At 42.5% G+C, this 18,446-nt stretch overlaps 1 protein-coding gene across 1 annotated transcript in view; it reads right to left on the bottom strand.

The window, feature by feature from the left end:
- The window catches only part of st3gal3b (ST3 beta-galactoside alpha-2,3-sialyltransferase 3b), a 49,816-nt gene extending 31,871 nt beyond the window's left edge, over window positions 1-17,945 (bottom strand). The window contains exons 1-4 of the mRNA XM_058065989.2: window positions 17,627-17,945; window positions 12,554-12,695; window positions 852-914; window positions 460-501 (exon numbers count right to left, since the gene is read on the bottom strand). Coding sequence (XP_057921972.1) covers window positions 460-501; window positions 852-914; window positions 12,554-12,656 — 208 coding nt within the window. The 5' untranslated portion in view covers window positions 12,657-12,695; window positions 17,627-17,945. The remainder of the gene's footprint in view (window positions 1-459; window positions 502-851; window positions 915-12,553; window positions 12,696-17,626) is intronic.
- Between the last annotated feature and the right edge of the window lie 501 nt (window positions 17,946-18,446).

Genomic DNA, 18,446 nt, shown 5'->3' with positions numbered 1-18,446 from the left:
CACAGAGAAGCTGAAGAAGATAAAGACAAGCAAAATGGGAACGCATGACAGCTCATTAGGGAAGGATCCAAGCAATGCCCTGGAGGCTGAGGACATTTACCAAAGCAGGAAGGAGGACAAATGTGAGTGTGTATGCATTATGTTTCTGTTGAGAAGCATAACGCAGGGTGGCAAATAAAGGCATTTAAAATCCAATATGGTGAATGCACCAGCATTCCATTATGCAGCTACTTAACCATGACAGCAGAGGGCAGTGTTACATCACAATTCTTTCATTCCGGGCTTATTCTTAAACTGGTATTGAGGGTTTGCTAATAGTGAAGACGTGGACATTTTTTTCCCACCTTAATGTGGCTGTTTGATTAGTTTTAGTAAAAAAAATATTTTTCAGTTCTTGATTGACAGAGAAACAATAAGGATAGGTAAGGAAGGGTTCACTCGGTAGAGCTGCAGATGTACCTGAGCCTACTATTCGTCCTACAGAGGTATCCGCTTCCAGCTCTGAAAAACAAAAGGGTCAGTTAGCCGCATTTGAGAACAATCTGTGTCTGACGGCACAGAAGGACAAGGAGGAGAAAGACAGATTAGTGCACCTACGCCCAGCAGATTGAATAAATAATGTGACACTGATAATTCCAACACTCAAATTAAGGTTGTTATTACATAGCCACCCATGGACATGGAATGAACACAGACACAGTGATAAAATGAAAGGAAGATGAAAGTAATAAAGCCTAAGCTTAAACATGTTCAGTTAGAAGTGATTTATATTGCATGAAAAATCAACAACCACCACCAAGCTGCCTGCAGTTAAGACAGTCAGTTGAAATATGCGATTCCAGTCCTACTACCTGCAATTCTTTTCACTTCAGTCCCTTTAGTCAGGACTACTGTTGCCACATCAGCATCAAGCTCTGAAAACAAAAGTTGATTAAGACACTGAAAAATCATTACTGGTTTAGAGTTGTGAGAATGATATCCGCACAACAGGAACTAAAGATGCACACACAGAGAGTGGTTTGTAGACAGCGCTACAACAAAAAGAGGAAATAATTGCTCAGTCCGATGTGACAAGAGGTGTTCAAATCATGGAGGGGTGTAGTCACTTATTCATTTACCGACTCCGTGTGCATGTCTCATAGGGCTGTTACATTCTGGTGAATAGCATACGGGACTGTAAAGTGACTCATGAGTAAATTAGGTTATGTGACGTAAGCCTCATTTCTGGACGACAAAAAATGATTGTCCAACATGTCCGAAAATAAAAGTACACGCCAACACAATAAATTGCACAGCAAACAACAATGTAGTGTGTATGTGTGTGAAGCACTCAGCAACCCTTCCTACTGTGCAAGCAAACTGTTATTGAGACGGTGAGATCATGTGATTTGATGCTCCAGGTACGTGAAGGAGCAAGAACAGAACACGAGCCGGGTATCTGGTATCTTCATTGTTAGTCTTCAAATTCCCCTTAGCTGCGTGTTTTGTTAATGTTGCCAAAAAAAGTGTAAAACGAGGTCTTAAATTAAAACATGCTCCTCTTGATGCCAGTCAAATTCAACAGCTTACACAAAAAACTTCTTTATGCAAAGGTTTCTGTGAGATCAAATTCCTCTAGTTGATTCCTCTGTTCCTGAAATTGTATATGTGCATGGGCACTATAGGATAAAGAGAGACAATCCCTGATGGAGAAAACTAATCTGTGTGTAAGGGATGTATTACATCAGGCTGCGTACATGCACAGTTACCAAGCTTATTGACCCTGGAAGCTCTAAAGAAGAGAAAATGATGTGGGTGTTTACATTTAAAAGGGTGCATCTAGAATGTTTGATAGCGTTAAGTGAAAACAGGCTATAACAGGCACCTTAAAAGCCGTGATTTAGCATAGCAACACCACATGGGGGTGGACTCAAAAGGCAAAACAAACTCCGGGATAGGATAATGCAAACACTACGTTTAACATAGTGGATAGACCACATGTTTGACAATATTCAAATTAGAAGGGATACTCTGATCAGGATTTTTTGCTGGCGATTTCAATAGTGATCATCCATCAGACAATATTTCACGCACTGAGGAGGCACGGTGAAAGAAGTTTCTCGCGGCTTTAATAATGCAGTGGAACCTCGCCTCAACTAGCATTTTTCAGTCAATGTAAAAAAGTATAATGTAAAATTTTGCCCGTTTGTGTGCATTCTCCGGTTAGCGTACAATGTGATCCAAGTCTTGTGGTGTTATTAATACACTGCTTCATTTCAACTGCCTTCTTAATGTATTTTTTTTTTTATCAGAAAACACTCTTGTTAGCAGCCTGCTTGCTAATACAGTGGACACTTGGTTAGCATGTTTTTCGGTAAACTTCACAATAGAATTTGGGTTATTGAGGTGAGAAGCACTCTTGAATTCAGTAAATAATTTATGGCAAAATAAGAAGGTGGTGTTCGTGTGGAGTTTTACTGCCACATTGTTTTTTTGGGAACAATCAGGTCTTCGATGAAGACCTTTCATTTCTTTATTTGATAAGGTATGACGTATTCGTGGGTTTTTCTCTAGTCAGACCTTGTGAAGCAAAGAAATGCTGCGAGCCAACAGAACAGAAACAGAAACCGGGAGTCCGCTGTGTCACCAGCAGTTGACTCTGCCAACAGTTAAACCAGAAGTCCCTGCTTTTCTTCTCATCACGACTGTGAAATAACCCACAATACAGGCAAATAAAGTTGCATGTGTATATAGTTATATAAATAACTCATAGCAAAACACAAAGGGGGAATCCAAGTGTATCTTGCTACCATTTCGCTGTCTTTGTCAACAAGGTTCCACTGTAATTAGGAAATAATAATAAAGGCCAATGAAACCCCCCTTACTACAATTTTTTGGTCCTTCGAGCCGGATAGAAACAACCACTTCAGTCATCATGTCCAGGCCACAGGAGAGGGAGCCCAGAGGTGTGGACCGCCCACAAAGAGTAAGACAACTGCCGTCACATCTTCAGGACTACGAGGTCAGTGACCCTATGAGGTGCCACTTTCCTGGTGATGATGAGCGAGAGCCAGATGAATGTCTTCACGAGAAATTATTAGATTGATCCAGAGCATGAGAGAAGAAAATGACCAGCTGCGGAGACATCTCCAACGTCTTTCAGACATGATCCACAGTGTCCCAGCAGCCTCCACAAGGACTCAAACACAGTCCAGACCCCAAATGGAGGAAATATTCACCACACTGGCAATCGCCAGCAAGCCGACGCCATCTAGTGGTCATCAAGGCCCACGTCAGCCACTCATTAATCCACTGGTGAACAACGATGCTCCTTCACCTCCACAAGCAGGGCTCGACAATAACGATGTACCGATGGCCTGGGGCAAGTTAAAACAAAATTTGGGCAAGTAAATCTAATCAGTGATATTCCCATCGGGCAAGTGCACTTTGGCATTCCATACTGCCAAGAGTTTTTTTTAAAGCGGTTCTTGTTGGGTGTTGGTAAAACACGGACTGCGTAATTCCGGTGGTAATTTGCAAAGCAATCCTTGCAATGGACCAATCAGAATCGTTTATTTAGACCGCGGTCCGTAATCCACAGTCCGCGTTTTACCCACACCGTTGTTCGCAATCAACCAATCAGCGATCGTTTGACTACGAAAACATCCATCATGGCGTCGCTGCCAACATCGTCTAATTCTGAAGGAAACAGCAAAAAGTGATGAACCTCTATCGTTGCATGGTTTTTTATTTCCAAGGCAGCATGAAAAACAACTTACTGGCCTGTTGCAGACTTAACTAACTAGCTGGGCGCACGGCAACCGAACTTCTCCTTTTTTCCCTCTCGTTCCTCTTCTTTGGTCCCAAAACGCCCGCTCCAAGACCGTGAGCTGAACATGACTGCCCCCCAGCGTCCATGCATGAAACTACAGCCCGGAATACAACACACACGCAACGCTACAGTATTATTTATTTTATTATTTGATTTATTTGAGATTCTCATGTGATGCCACAAAAAATTACATGATATCATTATGGCAGTCTTTTCATTTTACATGGGGCAAGTTCGGGCAAGTAGTTCTCACCTTAAGGATTCCCTATGGGCAAGTCATTTTGGTTTTTAATGTAGAGCCCTGACAAGGCAACCAAAGTGACTTTGTTGAGGACCTCAGACAGTGTTTGCAGGAATCAGGCACACCGAGTCACAAGTCACATCTGGCATTTCAACTCCTTGCTCGCAAGACAAATTTGAGATGAGCTACACAAAAAGAGTGCCAAGAGCTGCGTCACCACGACGACCAAGACAGCTCACCACCTAGTAAAACTCACCCCCAGTCTAACTATGGCCAACAACCTTGGCCTAAAGTTGCACCTAGTCAGTCTTATGTCAAGCATCGCTGAAGCTATGAAGAGGACGACAAGCGTTATCACAACCCCCCTGTAGCCGTGACAACCAATATCATCATCCTTATACTCCACGCCACCCAAGTTATCCTTACTGCAGCGACCAAGAGCCCGTCACGAAAGCCGCTACTATGGGCACGAAACCCTCCGGATTATAGAGGTCACCTAGATGATTATAACACCGCTGTTTATGGACATGACAATCGGCAAAGGGAGGAGAGATACCCACCTGACCCGCCATATCCTTCATACCCTTCCACCACTCCAGATGGCCGAATGCCAGCTTTCGACTTCTACCGTGGACCGAAACCAACCATCCCAGACTTTAAGTCAGAAAACCCTTGTGAATTTGCAAGACTGAAATTGGCCTTGGACAATTTACTTCCATATGATGCTCCAGAGCACTTCAAGTTCCAAATCCTCATGGATCATCTCAAATGTTGCTCATTGCGGACCCCTACAGCAACAGTCCACAGCCATTTGCGGACACCATGAGGGCGCTCACTGAGATGTATATGGCCAACCACAGCAGCTGGCGCTAAAGCGGATTTCCATGTTGATGGATGGGCCCAACATCAGGATGGGAGATATTAAGGCCTTTAAGTCATTCGCTCTCAAAGTTCGTGCACTTGTCGGAATGCTGCATCAACTTGGAATGGGGTCATGGACCCCCCTTTCTTCTAAAACCGTCTGACCAGTGGCCTGAATCACCACCCAGTCCAGTCCTGGAAGAAGCAGAGGAATGCTATGTTTTGTGGCTTGACAGTCAGCTCAATCGATTCAGCAATACCTGACATCCTTCAGTTTAGAACATTTCAAGAGCTTCTGGAGGCAACCACGCAGAAGTTGGATGGGGCGGCTGACAACACACCACCCACTGCTGCAGACTACCATGAAGCAGAGCTGACCCTCCTCAGGCACACCCAAATAAAGGAGTTTCCCAGAAGTATCCCTGCTCAAAATGGGTAAACAGTAGACTGGTAACCCTAGCTCCTGAACATGACCAGTCATCAGGTCTGATACGTGTTGGGTACTGGATACTGCAAGGCAGAGAAGCAGTCAAGAAGCACCAGCATTACTGCATGGACTGTAGAAAGTGGAGAAGCCGCCCACAGGCACCAAGGAGGGCTGATATACCCCCCTCCAGTTTGCGGCTACGTCGACCCGCCTTCTATTCCACTGGTGTTGATTGTTTCGGACCAATGATTATTAAAGTGGGACGACGCACAGAGAGGAGGAGCTTCGTTGCTCTCAGAGACAAGCCCTATGAACTACTCTCGGACCAGGGCACCAATTTTAAAGGAGGAAATAAAGAATTGCATGAAGTCTTCAGTGCCCTAGAACCTGCAATCAAGGACCGACTCGCAGCTGAACAGATCCGTTTCAAATTCAAACCCACCTAATGCTCCACGCTTTGCCGGTTCCTGGGAACAAGAAGTGAGATCTGTCAAGAATGCCCTGCATACTACTTTGGTAGCCCAGAGAGTGCCAGAGGACGTGTTTTGTTCTAATTGAAATAGAAGGATCCTCAATTCAAGGCCCTTGGGTTTTGTATCCTCTGACCTTGCTGACCCTGATCCAATCACGCCCAGCTGCCTGTTGATGGGGCGGCCGGACTCATCACTCCCTCAAGTGATCTACCCTGCAACAGAACTGCTGAGTCGGAAAAGGTGGCGTCATTCTCAGATTCTAGCCGATCACTTCTGGAAACATTCAGCACTTCCTTCCCACCTTCAAGCCCGACAGAAGTGGAAGACGGAGAGTGATGACATTACCGTCAGCACAGTCATCCTCATTGTAGATCAGAAAGACCCAAGAGCCCTCTGGCAAATAGGGACAGTGAAGACTGTCGTTCCTGGAGCAGAAGGCCGAGTGAGGACAGCCGTAATTCAAGTGAAAGACCGGACGTACATGCGGCCAGTTGTTCGTCTTGTCAAGCTACCAGCCTTACCTCAGGACATTGATGACACCAAATTGTCAAATTTGTTTAACAAATTTGAGGGCGGCTGTACAAAAGACTCCTTGTTCTACCCTGTTCTGTTCTGGTTTATTTCAGGCTGACGTGTGCGAGCGTGGCTCGGAATTACTACGCTGGTCAGGTACTTGAACGCATCAGGGTAGCTGCTAGCTTTGGGAGTTGATGTCACGGTAACTGTTTAGCTCCGGGCGTTGATGTGTCCACACGGACTTCGTGGTTGATGCTATGTATAGCTGTGTGTGTCTATAAACAAACCACACCCACACATGTACACTCGCATGCCCCCATGCGCACCCACCTACCTGTGATGTGACATGTGATCCAAATAAATAAAGCAGCCATAAATCTGGATGTGGACGTTCCTCATTGCTACTGCACTCGCCTGAACAGAATTGCTGTCCTGACCCGACGCCCTGGAGTGATTGCTGACCATTGCTGCACCCAATTAAACCCCCCTTACTACCAAAGGTCAAATTGTTCAGTAAATCGATATTACTTCAGACTCCTTACAAACAAAATGCTTCTTCTAAAGAGGACAATGAACATGCCTCGTGATGCATAAAGGAAAAGTTAAGCTCAGGTTTTAACAGTGTCCCAGCAGGCCCTATTTCCACATAACCATAACCATATAGACAGCCATGTGATTTCAGAATGACTAATACAGACAGCTTGTGCCCGTCAGCTAAAATAATTCTTGGCCACATCACCTGAGAGCACTTTGGTGGGGGGAGACAAAGTTGTTGGTTTAAAACAATGACATATACTACAGCAGCATGAGTTGTACATACTGTACATACACTCGTCCAGCCAAGTACTGGCAGCAGTCCCATTAGCTTGGCCCAGATTCTCTGAGGTAGCAAACTTTGGGCACAGGAAAAAGTCATTTTCAGAAACTCCAACATACTGGTACCAAACTAGGGCCCTAGAATTTCTGCATTTACAGATTGACATAATGCGAATGAATGTTGTCGTCGTGAGAAGGAACTTTTATGTGAGGAAGTAGTTTCCCAACGGATAGCTCAATCGCAGCGGATTCAAACACCAAACAGCCCCTCCTTGACCTAAACACGTAGCGTGAATGGAAGCGAGCGGGGGTTAACTTAGTTTAGCACGCTCGTGTGGTTGTACTATGCGTGCGACTCAGGTTTAATGTAACAAATGTTTTACAATGTGCAGGTTCTGAGTGGGAAAAAATAAGACGAGCATTTTTATTTTCATCTTAGCCGTAAACAGACATTGTCCACACACGAAACACAAGAACGCACATCACATGACCGTCCTTCAAAATAAGGACAAATAAGCTATCTGCCACCCGTTTGTGTATCCTAGTGTGTCATAAATAAAACTGTGCTCATTACCCACAGTGCAGTTTTCGTACTCAAAAGCCGGCTGGATATAATGCTTGTGGTATGTGGTATGTTCCAAGCCGCGCTCCGTGATATACTACAGGCTTTAAGATCAGATGGATTTTCATATCCCACAGTGAGATGAAAATAGGCCTGATGACTAAGCATCCACTCAACTCCTGAGTACATGGCAGTGAGAATCATCAATACCAGAGAAGCTTTGTCAATATACAGTATGCACAGTATGACGAGCAGAACATAATCCTCTATAGGTTCCATTTTTGCACTTAAAGTCCACGGTCGAGCAGGGATGAATATTGAGAAGTGATCCTCTTAATGAGAGAGCAAAGCTCAGCTGCTCAGAGTAGAAGACAGGCATGACTGTCAATATGTGCCTCTTTCTTAAACCTTTAACCCTCTTTAGGACCAAACATCTGGAACCACAAGCCTGCAGACTTAAGCCTAGGCCACAACCAGTTGTATGGGCGCTCACGGCTGGTCTACATGAAAAAAAACAAAACCCGCAAGAAATACACAGAGGTGTAAAGGTTCTTTGTCCTACCAGTTTTTTTAGGTACTCGTCCGTACCTTGCACTGGCATACTTCTGTATGTGTCGTGTTCCACATTAGCAAACCCACATAACTAATTAGTGCCGCCAATGCATGTTCAGATATTTTTTGTACGTCCTCCATGCATGTTGAGCCAAAAATTGCACGTCCTGTTGTGACTTTTGAATTGTGTGGACATGTTTGTCAAATGAAGGCAGTTTACAGACTCTATCCTTGGTGAAAGTCAACTGAAGATCAGTGACGGACCTGAGAATTGACTATTTGAAGGGAAACCAACACAAATCCTATATTTCGGAATTCCATGGATTATGATTGCTAATCATATCAGTGTGACAAAAAGAAAACAGTATCCCAGAACAAAACAGACACCATTTTCCAAATACCAGGGATTATGGTTGGGGGCGGTGGTGGTGGGGAGGCTGAATAAAGCCGCTTGGATTTCTTGTTTATGAATAAACAAGGTACTATGTCGCATTTTTCTTTGCTGCGCTGTATCATGCTGGTAAGATATCACACATTTTTACGTAGCTGACAAAGCTATCACCATGCATCCACGGTGGAACACGAACCAGATCAGGGTTTACCATTCCAAACCATCCAAACATATGGCTGTAACTCAAAATAGATGTACAATATGCTTTAAAAAGCATGCCATTAGCATTAGGCAACACCACAGACTTTAGTTGCTTTCAGGGACTGGAGAGAGATGAAGAACATGTTCACTGCTAATACACTGACTGGGGAAAGCATACTTAGTGACAACTGGAAGTGATGGTAGAGTCTGGTGACATCACTGTAATTTGTCCACCACATGATTTATCTTAGGGTTCATTCAGAACACCATCTCGGGTGGCGTGAAGCAGTTAATGGAGCAAACATTCCTCATTAATCCCATAACTAATCCAAAGTAGTTAAGATGGCAAACCCCACAGGAAAGCTTGAATGCAACATGAAAGAATAGGACGTTACGCTCAACCATTATACGGATAGGAGCATGTTCATATACCAAAGTAGTTGGCCAAGTGATCACGGCTCAAATGGAAGAAACTATAGTTGCAGCTATAACGGCTTCCACTCGTGACACAATTGCTAAGCCCAAGATCACTGATGATGAATTGTTCCACACACGCACACTCATCCAAGCATGCCGTAAAGGATGCTGTGTGCGCTGGGGGCAAGGTCATGTTTATACAGCGTTTGCCACTGTCTGACAAGTCTTACATTGGCACTGGCATTGCCATGCGGCTAATTAGCTTACTGTGGGAAGCTGAGTCATGGTGTGTACACAGTTATTCGGAATGATTGCTGGATTCTATGCAGGAAAAAGGCACCGGCTCATAAAATGCCTGATCTAGTGTTATGGCTATGATGTCCCAGTTTGGACATGACATGTTCGATGCCTTGGAGATAAAGTCAGAGGAGAGATAGTGAATATATTGATAGAAGGATGCTGCCAGGTAGGAGGCATAGAGGAAGACCAAAGAGGAGGTTTATGGATGTAGTGAAGGAGGACATGAGGGTAGTTGGTGTGAGAGAGACAGATGCAGAAGACTGCTGTGGTGAACCCTGAAGGGAAAGGTCAAAAGAGAAAGAAGATCATCTCTATTATTATTTATCACCATTTTGATTGTTATATTTATGATCATTATCTATGATGGTTGCGAAAATCACCATTACGTCAGTATATGGTTACACTACCTTACAAAAAAAAATTAAATAAATAAATCACATTTGGAATACAGGAAGTGAATAAATATAATAAATGTATAATATATAATAAAGAGTTACTTTTTCCAACCCCTTTTGGACATGTGCTACTGTGAATTGAATTATGCTATGTATTCCATTGTAACTTTTATCATTTATACCTGTATAAGTAATTTTTTTATCATTGGAAGAATCTATAACGGTATACCGATACATGAAATATATCGCCCAACCCTACTTCATGAATATGCAGATATACTGTATCAGATCCAATTAACCACTGGGAGAAGAAAATGCAATCTAATCATATCTTCAAAGTGATTTATCAAACCCTGCAACTATCGGCGGTCGGTGTTTCTGCATCTATTCTCGCCACGCTTAGAAGGCAGGTACAAACCACAGCTTTACCCGAGGCTTCACACAACGCCGGTCAACGTATTTGGACTGTCAGAAATGAAAATAGTAACATATCGTCTATCCAGCAATGCAATTTTAGAGCTGCTGGAACGGCATTGCATCTGGATCATTCCAACAGACCATCGTAGTTAGTACCATGTGGCCCTGTCAATTTGGGTGTGCCTTAGTGCAATGGCGGGAATTTCACTTGGCTGTGCAATTATCTGAGTATCTATAAGCTAATTGTCTCACTCGCTTTGAACCCTGTGGCTTTAATAATTTATGGCAAAACAAAACAAAATTCAGTTCCGACAATATTTAAAAAGAGAAAGTACAAGAATGGAAGATAATATCACATTTTAAGTTGTATGCAGAGATCCCGTTTTGAACTGATGTGTGTGGCATTACATTTGGGGTAAAAGTAATGCCGCATGTCAGAAAAAGGACATCATTCCAACAGTGAAAAATGGTGGTGGTAGTGTGATGGTCTGGCGCTGTGTTTCTGCTTCAGGACCTGAAAGACTTGCTGTGGTAAATGGAACCATTAATTCTGCTGGCTACCAAAAAACCCTGAAGGAGAACATCCTGCCAGCTGGTCGTGACACCAGCTTGGGTTCTGCAGAAGAACAATGATCCAAAACCCACCAGCAAGTCCCCCTTTGAATGGCTGAAGAAAAATAAAGAGTGGCCTATTGAGATGCTGAAGCATGACCTTACAAAGGTGTTTCATGCTGGTAAAGCCTCCAATGTGGCTGAATGACAATAATTCTGCAAAGATGAGTTGTTGCTGCTAAGGGTGGTCCAACTAATCATTATGTTTAGGGGGCAAACACACACCACTGCATTGTAAAATACACTAATCCAGCATTAAGATTATCATGCCATTTCTCTGCTGGAGTTCACCAGTACGTTTACTTGTATCCTCCACCAAGACCTCCAAATCCAAACCTCATTTTTCGTTAACAGCTAGTAACAGACGCAAAATAATTTAAATAGGGCAGTCCTCACCACTTTCACACCAGTAAAAAACAGTGTACTTGCATTAGCATGCACAATTTTTGGGGTTTGCTCATGCAATTTAAGCAGCATTATAAAATTACTTTGACTCTGAACTTGGTACAGAAGCTTTCAAAAAGCCAATTTTGTTGGAAAGTGAAACAGATTCAGAATCTACAATTGGAGAACGACATTTTCAACTAGGTACCCTTTCATATTTTTCAAGTGGAAACCTCATGACGTCATTTCCTTCTGGTGGTTTTAAAAGTCCAGAGAAACTGTAAATGTAATCACTTTTAGAAAGAGGGCTGCAAAATGTTCCATCACACGACCCATTTGGGTACTATTTGGGTCTACTGATTTCTACAGCTTCAAAGAAGAACAGGCCAACAAAACTAGAAAGGTTCAGGGTTTTTTCAACATGGATTATCATTTATGAAATGAGTAACAAAGACTCAAAGTCTCACAGAGTCATGCGGAGAAAGAAGGGAAAAAAATGAAGTGTGAGAGGAAATCTTTTTTCACCTGACTAGTGTGTTATGTCTGACAAACATACTCCTCAGAACGTCCTATTCTCCTCAAACATATCACCTCCTGTTTATAATTCTGAGCACACACAAACAAAGAGTCTAGTCTAAGGACGTATCTCCCACTTGGACTTCTTATCTTGGCCATTTACACACATTGCCCTGTTGAAGTTGTGAGGAGAAGCAGTGGTTACAAACTTTACTCAAGGAGGCCAACTCCAAACACCCAACAGGGAGAGGAGTAGAAGTTATAATAGAAAGATAAATATGTAAAATCAGGAGGAAACGCTCGCGGCTTCTTTGGGCTTCGGTTCCAAACAGCTGATTTCCTCCAGTGGAATGGCCTTACTATTCACTCGCATAGAAGATTACATTGATAAACTTAATATTTGGTCTCTTAGCATGATTTCTACAAAAGAATCTGGGTGAGACCCCCTTTGTAAAAGGGCCAATTGGAACGGAAGGAAACAGGCTGGAAAGGGCAGACGGCTCACAAGCAAACAGCACAAAGCAGAAACACAGAAAGAGACATTATTCAATAAAAAAAGAGGAGAAAATGTGCACAGGTTTCCAAATGATATCAGGCTGTGACTGGTATGATAAGGTGAGGAATAAACGTTAGCAACAGTCAGACTACAGGTGTGACTTACGTGACTTCTGGCCCCATACGTGTAGCTTCCAGGAGGAGTAGTAAATAAAGCCTAGAACCAGCATGGGGCACAGGACGAACAGCAGCTTGTGTGTGGGCTTCATGGTCTTCACTCATTCACATGGCACCATCCAGGTCATCACCTGCATAACAGCAAAGAGAGAGGAATACAATATTCAATGGGAAAGAACAGGTCTTTTAGTGGTGGCAGGTACCAGGGCCACAATTGCCGTGTGACTACTATGGCAGAGTGTCATTCACACTGGTGTTCATTTGCTTTGCTTAATTTCCACCAGTCTGTAGAGCCCGACCCATATGGGATTTCTGGGGCCGATACTGATATTTGGGAGAAAAAACAATATCCCATACATCAGCTGATGGGCCGATATATGAAATAAGACCATTAATATGCACAGGATATAATACTGTACATTAACATAAATTCGCATACCCAAAATCTGAAATAATTAGGGCTGTTTAAGTCAACGCGTTATCGGGTTTGCAAAAGTTTCAAATGGAATTGTTTACCAAAAAGAGTTTTCCCCTATTTATTGTAGATAAAAACTTATTTCTATCTGCGATTAAATGTGATTAATTCTGAGTTAACTGGACAAGATGTGATCAATCACGATCAAATATTTTAAATCAACTGATAGCCGTCAAGCTGTCAAAGTTAACACATTAATGACGCATTAACAGTAGTTTTCTTTACGGTGGTCATTTTTTGACACGCAATTAACTTGCGCTCCTCCGGTTGGGCCACCGAACACCGTAGTGTGGGCTTTAAAGCTAACTTTACTAATCAAAATACTCTTTTCATTCTCCATTTCTGCTCAACATTTGTTCCAGCTTGTGGCTACAGAGTTACCGTGCCTCAAAGAAACTACGGTGTGGTCTGAGGGTTAAACAGGAGGAGCCCACAATAATCGCGCGTCCAAAAAATTTACCGCCATAAAAGGAAACTTCGGTTAACACATCACTAACGCGTTAACTTTGACACTAATTCACAGCTGTCAATCAATTTAAATTATTTAATCATGATTAATTGCATTGTCCACAGTTAACTCTGAATTATTCGCATTTAATCCACAGATAGAAATTGGTTTTTATCTATAATAAATAAGGGCAATCTCTTTGTGGTAAACAATTCCATGTGAAACGTTTTCAAACCCGTTGTATCATGCAAAGGAGGCTTCACCACTAACATGATTAAACACTTCCGGCTTGTGATTATAGCGAGTGATTATAGCGTTATTGACACGCGACGCTGGACCTCTTCCAACCAGGAAGGTAAGTCATAATAAATTCTGTCCATCGTATGTGTTACAGGTTTCAGTAGGAGATCCCGTGAACAGATTATAATTCCACCGTTTGTGGAATCAATGAATGAGACGTGCAAGCAATGTCTTCTAAATCAAGCCTTCCTCAGGAGAATTTATTTACATTGCATCAATACTCATGGACATACAAATTGTTCTTGATCTTATGTATCACATTAAATTCTTCAAAAATAAGATCACACTTTTCTTACTAAAATGAGACAATTTGCATTAATAAGCAAATATTACTTCATAGTGCATATTCAACTATTAAACAGACGAGCATTTGGCTGTTAATAGTAGAGTGAATACATGTATGAAATGGCAGGCTTAGACAAAAAAAGGCATTTTTCCCTTAAAGTGCAAACATTACCTTAATATATAAAAGTCACAAACATATAAACATCAATATTGCTTCAAAGTTGCGAGCCCGTTGTGGTGTAGCGTTCTGGACTTTGGAGTGGACGCCGCGGGTTCGAATCTCCACTTGTAAGCATCATCGGTATTCATCAGGAAGGACATCCGGAATGTAAAAATCAGTATGCGGATCAAATACATAGATCTGCAAAGGCGACTCCGTAATCAGGAAAAAGCCGAAAGAAACAAACTAAATTGCATCAAAGTTGCATCAAAGTCTGGAGCCAAAAAGAGAATCTCTATTCATCAAAGACAAAGGCACCGACGAGCGGGGGAAAAAACGGAAATGTCGGACTGTTCAAATGTACCTACAAAGCCACTTATATAGTTGTTTCTAAGCGTATTAATACTTCATATATGTATTTTATGATACTCTGAATGGTTACTCACCTTTTAAAACTAAAATCAATAAATGAGACATGCAAGCAATGTCTTCTCCATCAAGCCTTCTTCAGAGGAATGAGGAATTCCAGTCAGTACTTTTAGTAGGGGAGAATCGCTGCACCGCCCCCTAGTGGCGAAACTATGAGTGTTCATTAATTATGGTGTATATGGCAAAACACTTGTTTCATTCATTCATTCATTCATTTTCTACCGCTTATCCTCACGAGGGTCTTGGGGGTGCTGGAGCCTATCCCAGCTGTCTTTGGGCGAGAGGCGGGGTACACCCTGGACTGGTGGCCAGCCAATCACAGGGCACATATAGACAAACAACCATTCACACTCACATTCATACCTATGGACAATTTGGAGTGGCCAATTAACCTAGCATGTTTTTGGAATGTGGGAGGAAACCGGAGTACCCGGAGAAAACCATATATGGTGGCCAACTCCAGCAAACGTCAGGCCGTGTAGTTTTTGTTCGTAGACAAACAACCTGACGTTAAACCTTTTAACCTGGAGGATGGTTAGTAACAGGAATCAAAACGTGGAATCACTTGAATTCAAACATTGTCCAACCCTATCATTAATATTGGTAATGGTTACATCTCTACTTTAGACACCTTTTAGTCGAAACTCTTCTTGGTAGTTCCAGGAAACCACACCCTCACGTCTGCAGAAAGCATGAAAGTTACATTAAAAAAAGGCAGACTCATTTATGGTTCTCTCAATACACTGTTTTCATGTGTAAAATCTTTTCAATTTTAGACTGACAGTTATTAAAAAGGGGAAATGTGCCTTAGTCTGAATGTCATATGATAGCAAACATTGCTCTATCCAGCAGTGGCCCACTCTCTATTTTCAACTCAAGATCTCAAATTGTCTACAGTCTTATGGACTGTAGCCCAGCACCATAAAACTGCTTTCAACCACATTTCCTTTTCATCTTCATGTCCAGCTATACATAAATTGCGAGAAATACTATAATCAGTGTTGATCATGTTTCATCCTTGAGGATATGCATGTATAATCCAGAGCAGACATAGTAAGTGGCGATCCGCGGGCCGGATATGGCCCTTGCTTTTTGATGACCGTGACCGTTTTACTGGTCATTTCACAAACACGGATCAATTTTGCCATTCTGTGTCGTCAAGATAGTACAGTCTTGCGAGCCGCCCCTGCTCTTGTTCCAGAAGACGTGGTAGACTCAGCTATCTCTTTGAATGGCTCCATTCTGATCTCGTGCTGTTATCTTGGCTTTTGACTCCGTGTCAAAAGCCGTTTGTGCTCCATTTCAGCTCCATAAATGTTGTCACTGCCGGGTTGAGACATCTACGTTTTTCAGGGGTGTTCTCACTTTTTCACCTGACTTTTAAAATGACCCAAAGAGTCCCAAAGTCCCAAAGAGCTACCTCCTACTATCTATATTTATTGTAGGCGGCAAATTAAAAAAAGCTACAAACCTTAACCCATATAATGAAATACACTCTCAAATTGTAACGCACGTTTATTTATTGGTAACAAACCGCCTTTGCACATGTTGCTATAAAATCTTCAACAAACTGTAATGCCTGTGCTCGTGATTAACTTCAAATACAGATATTTTTTTATGACACTCTTGTTTAAACAGTTCAACGGCAAACAACCATTTTAGTTTAGTAGGATGAGATTTAGTGTGATATATAGTGAGAACGGTCTGCCAAGTAAATATTCCCTCATATGAACCTTCCTTTATCCTCACGATGACAGGATTTCATTTATCTTATGTATCAAAGTACGCGTCACGGTGTGTGAACTATTAAACTTATTTACTGGTGAACTTTGTGACAATATTAAATATTGATGCATGTTTTCTGGCCTTTAGAGGTCAGTTTGTTTTTTGTTTTGTTTTTTAAACATAGTTTTGCACTCCTTTTTGATGTGGAAATTCTGAAAAAAATACGAGAAGCATGTTTATTTTTGAACGTAGCTCATAAATACACATTCTCCACGCACACGGAACACACTTCCATGACCGTCTTTCAAAATAAGAGAGCCGTTTGCACCGAGTGTCGTAAATATCTTCCCTAGGCAGTAGGACTTGCATGGGTGACTACATCTTCCAAGCAGGAAGATTTAGTAGCAATGTGCGCAGAGGCTGACATCCCATTGGAAAAGTTAGCCACTTTCTTACCAATTGATTAATGCGCTTTACATTTTTAGACAAGTGGATTTACTTATATGGTTTAAGGTTTGTTTACTGAATTTCAATGTGATATATTGTAGAGGCAGAAGGTCGCCAGACCTTAGTACAACCGGCCAACAGCCAATCTAAACATGACAGACCTCACCTCGTACACGTCTGATTTTTGCGCACGCAAAAGTTCCAAAACTGTTCAAAAGTCCGATTTAAAATGAGACACATAGTGGAACACCGTTCAAACAAACGTCACAAGCTGGGAAGTGTCACAGCTGCTAGCTAAACAAACATAACGGAACTTGGCTGTCCATTTCCAACCGCTCGCCTCAGCATCGTCACACAAGTCGTCACTGAAATTAGCACAAAAATTGGCTTTTTATCCCAGCGATTAATTCTTCAAGGGTAGGGAAATGTCTCATAGTTGTGTTGCTGCGTGTTTTTGCTGCAAATGTTAGCTTCCCTGAGCTAACCAGGCTATGCTGGCACGGTGGGATGTAGTCGGCAGGCCTACGCTAGCGGGCTAAATGTGACCGCACTCTGGTTTATTGACGCAACTTTGCGAGGAACGGACGACCACATGCAAAAAAGACACGTAATACAAATAATGCTGCGTGACAACAACGACGACGAGAGGAGGGGAGCATAGAAACATTCACGCTTGCGTGGTTTTATAATCAGGGAGCCCCGATTTCCCCTAAACCCAATGACTGCCGTGATACAGGACAAGGAATAACCGCGTCTTATTGTTCAAGTGTTAAGTTAAAAAGCATGAAATTACCTTTTCTTCTCCGAGCCTCCTGCTCCCAAGTAATCCCGATCCTAATTGATATAACGGATTGGGTGATACAAGAACCGTGTTCTCGATCGCCTCCAGGCCATGACGGTGAAACCCGGGGAAGTAACCTGAGGGCTCCGGACGCACCAGACGATTGCGTGGAATCTCCTGCGCGAATATGCATGAAGAAAGCGAGCGAGAATGGTAAAGAAGCACGTCCACCCGCGGCGACACTGTCAGCATTGGTCACATGAGGTGTCTCAGTAAATTAGGAGAGTACCCCCCCTCCTCCTTCTAACTCTCTCTCTTCTCCTCCGACCGCGACTGTTCATCTGGGGAGGAGGAGGGGGGATCCATGTGATGGCGACTATCATTATCGTAGCGTTAGGGTTGCTGTATGATAAAGACATTATTTGTTGCACACACGTTAATGTCACACTTGGTGAACCACAAATCATGAGACAAAATAAAGACAAATCCTGTTTTTCCACATCCCACGTCGAGATCCCCACCCCCACAGTAGTGGTATGTGCCACATAAGCAGTATTTTGGACTGGAACATCCAGGTGAGAATCCCAGTAGAGATGGGGGCATTATACAAATATCAATATCATCAGTACAGCGTTATCGGATCGGTATTTTCCCCTTTTCTTCTCACAAATATCAGTTTTTCTCGAGTTGTGCAAATATATTGTATATATTTACTGTATATATTGTTTACAAGCTCAGGAAATAAGTCATTTTGTTGACTTATTTCGCACTACTGAGTTATATTGTTATTGTGCATCAGTTTCTATGGCACTTTATCAACCCAACCCTAGGA

Source organism: Doryrhamphus excisus, linkage group LG6 (genome assembly GCF_037039965.1).
Source record: "Doryrhamphus excisus strain RoL-2023G ecotype Guam linkage group LG6, RoL_Dexc_Guam_v1.1, whole genome shotgun sequence".
Classification (NCBI taxonomy): Eukaryota; Metazoa; Chordata; class Actinopteri; order Syngnathiformes; family Syngnathidae; genus Doryrhamphus; species Doryrhamphus excisus.
This window is presented reverse-complemented; position numbering and strand designations above follow the sequence as displayed.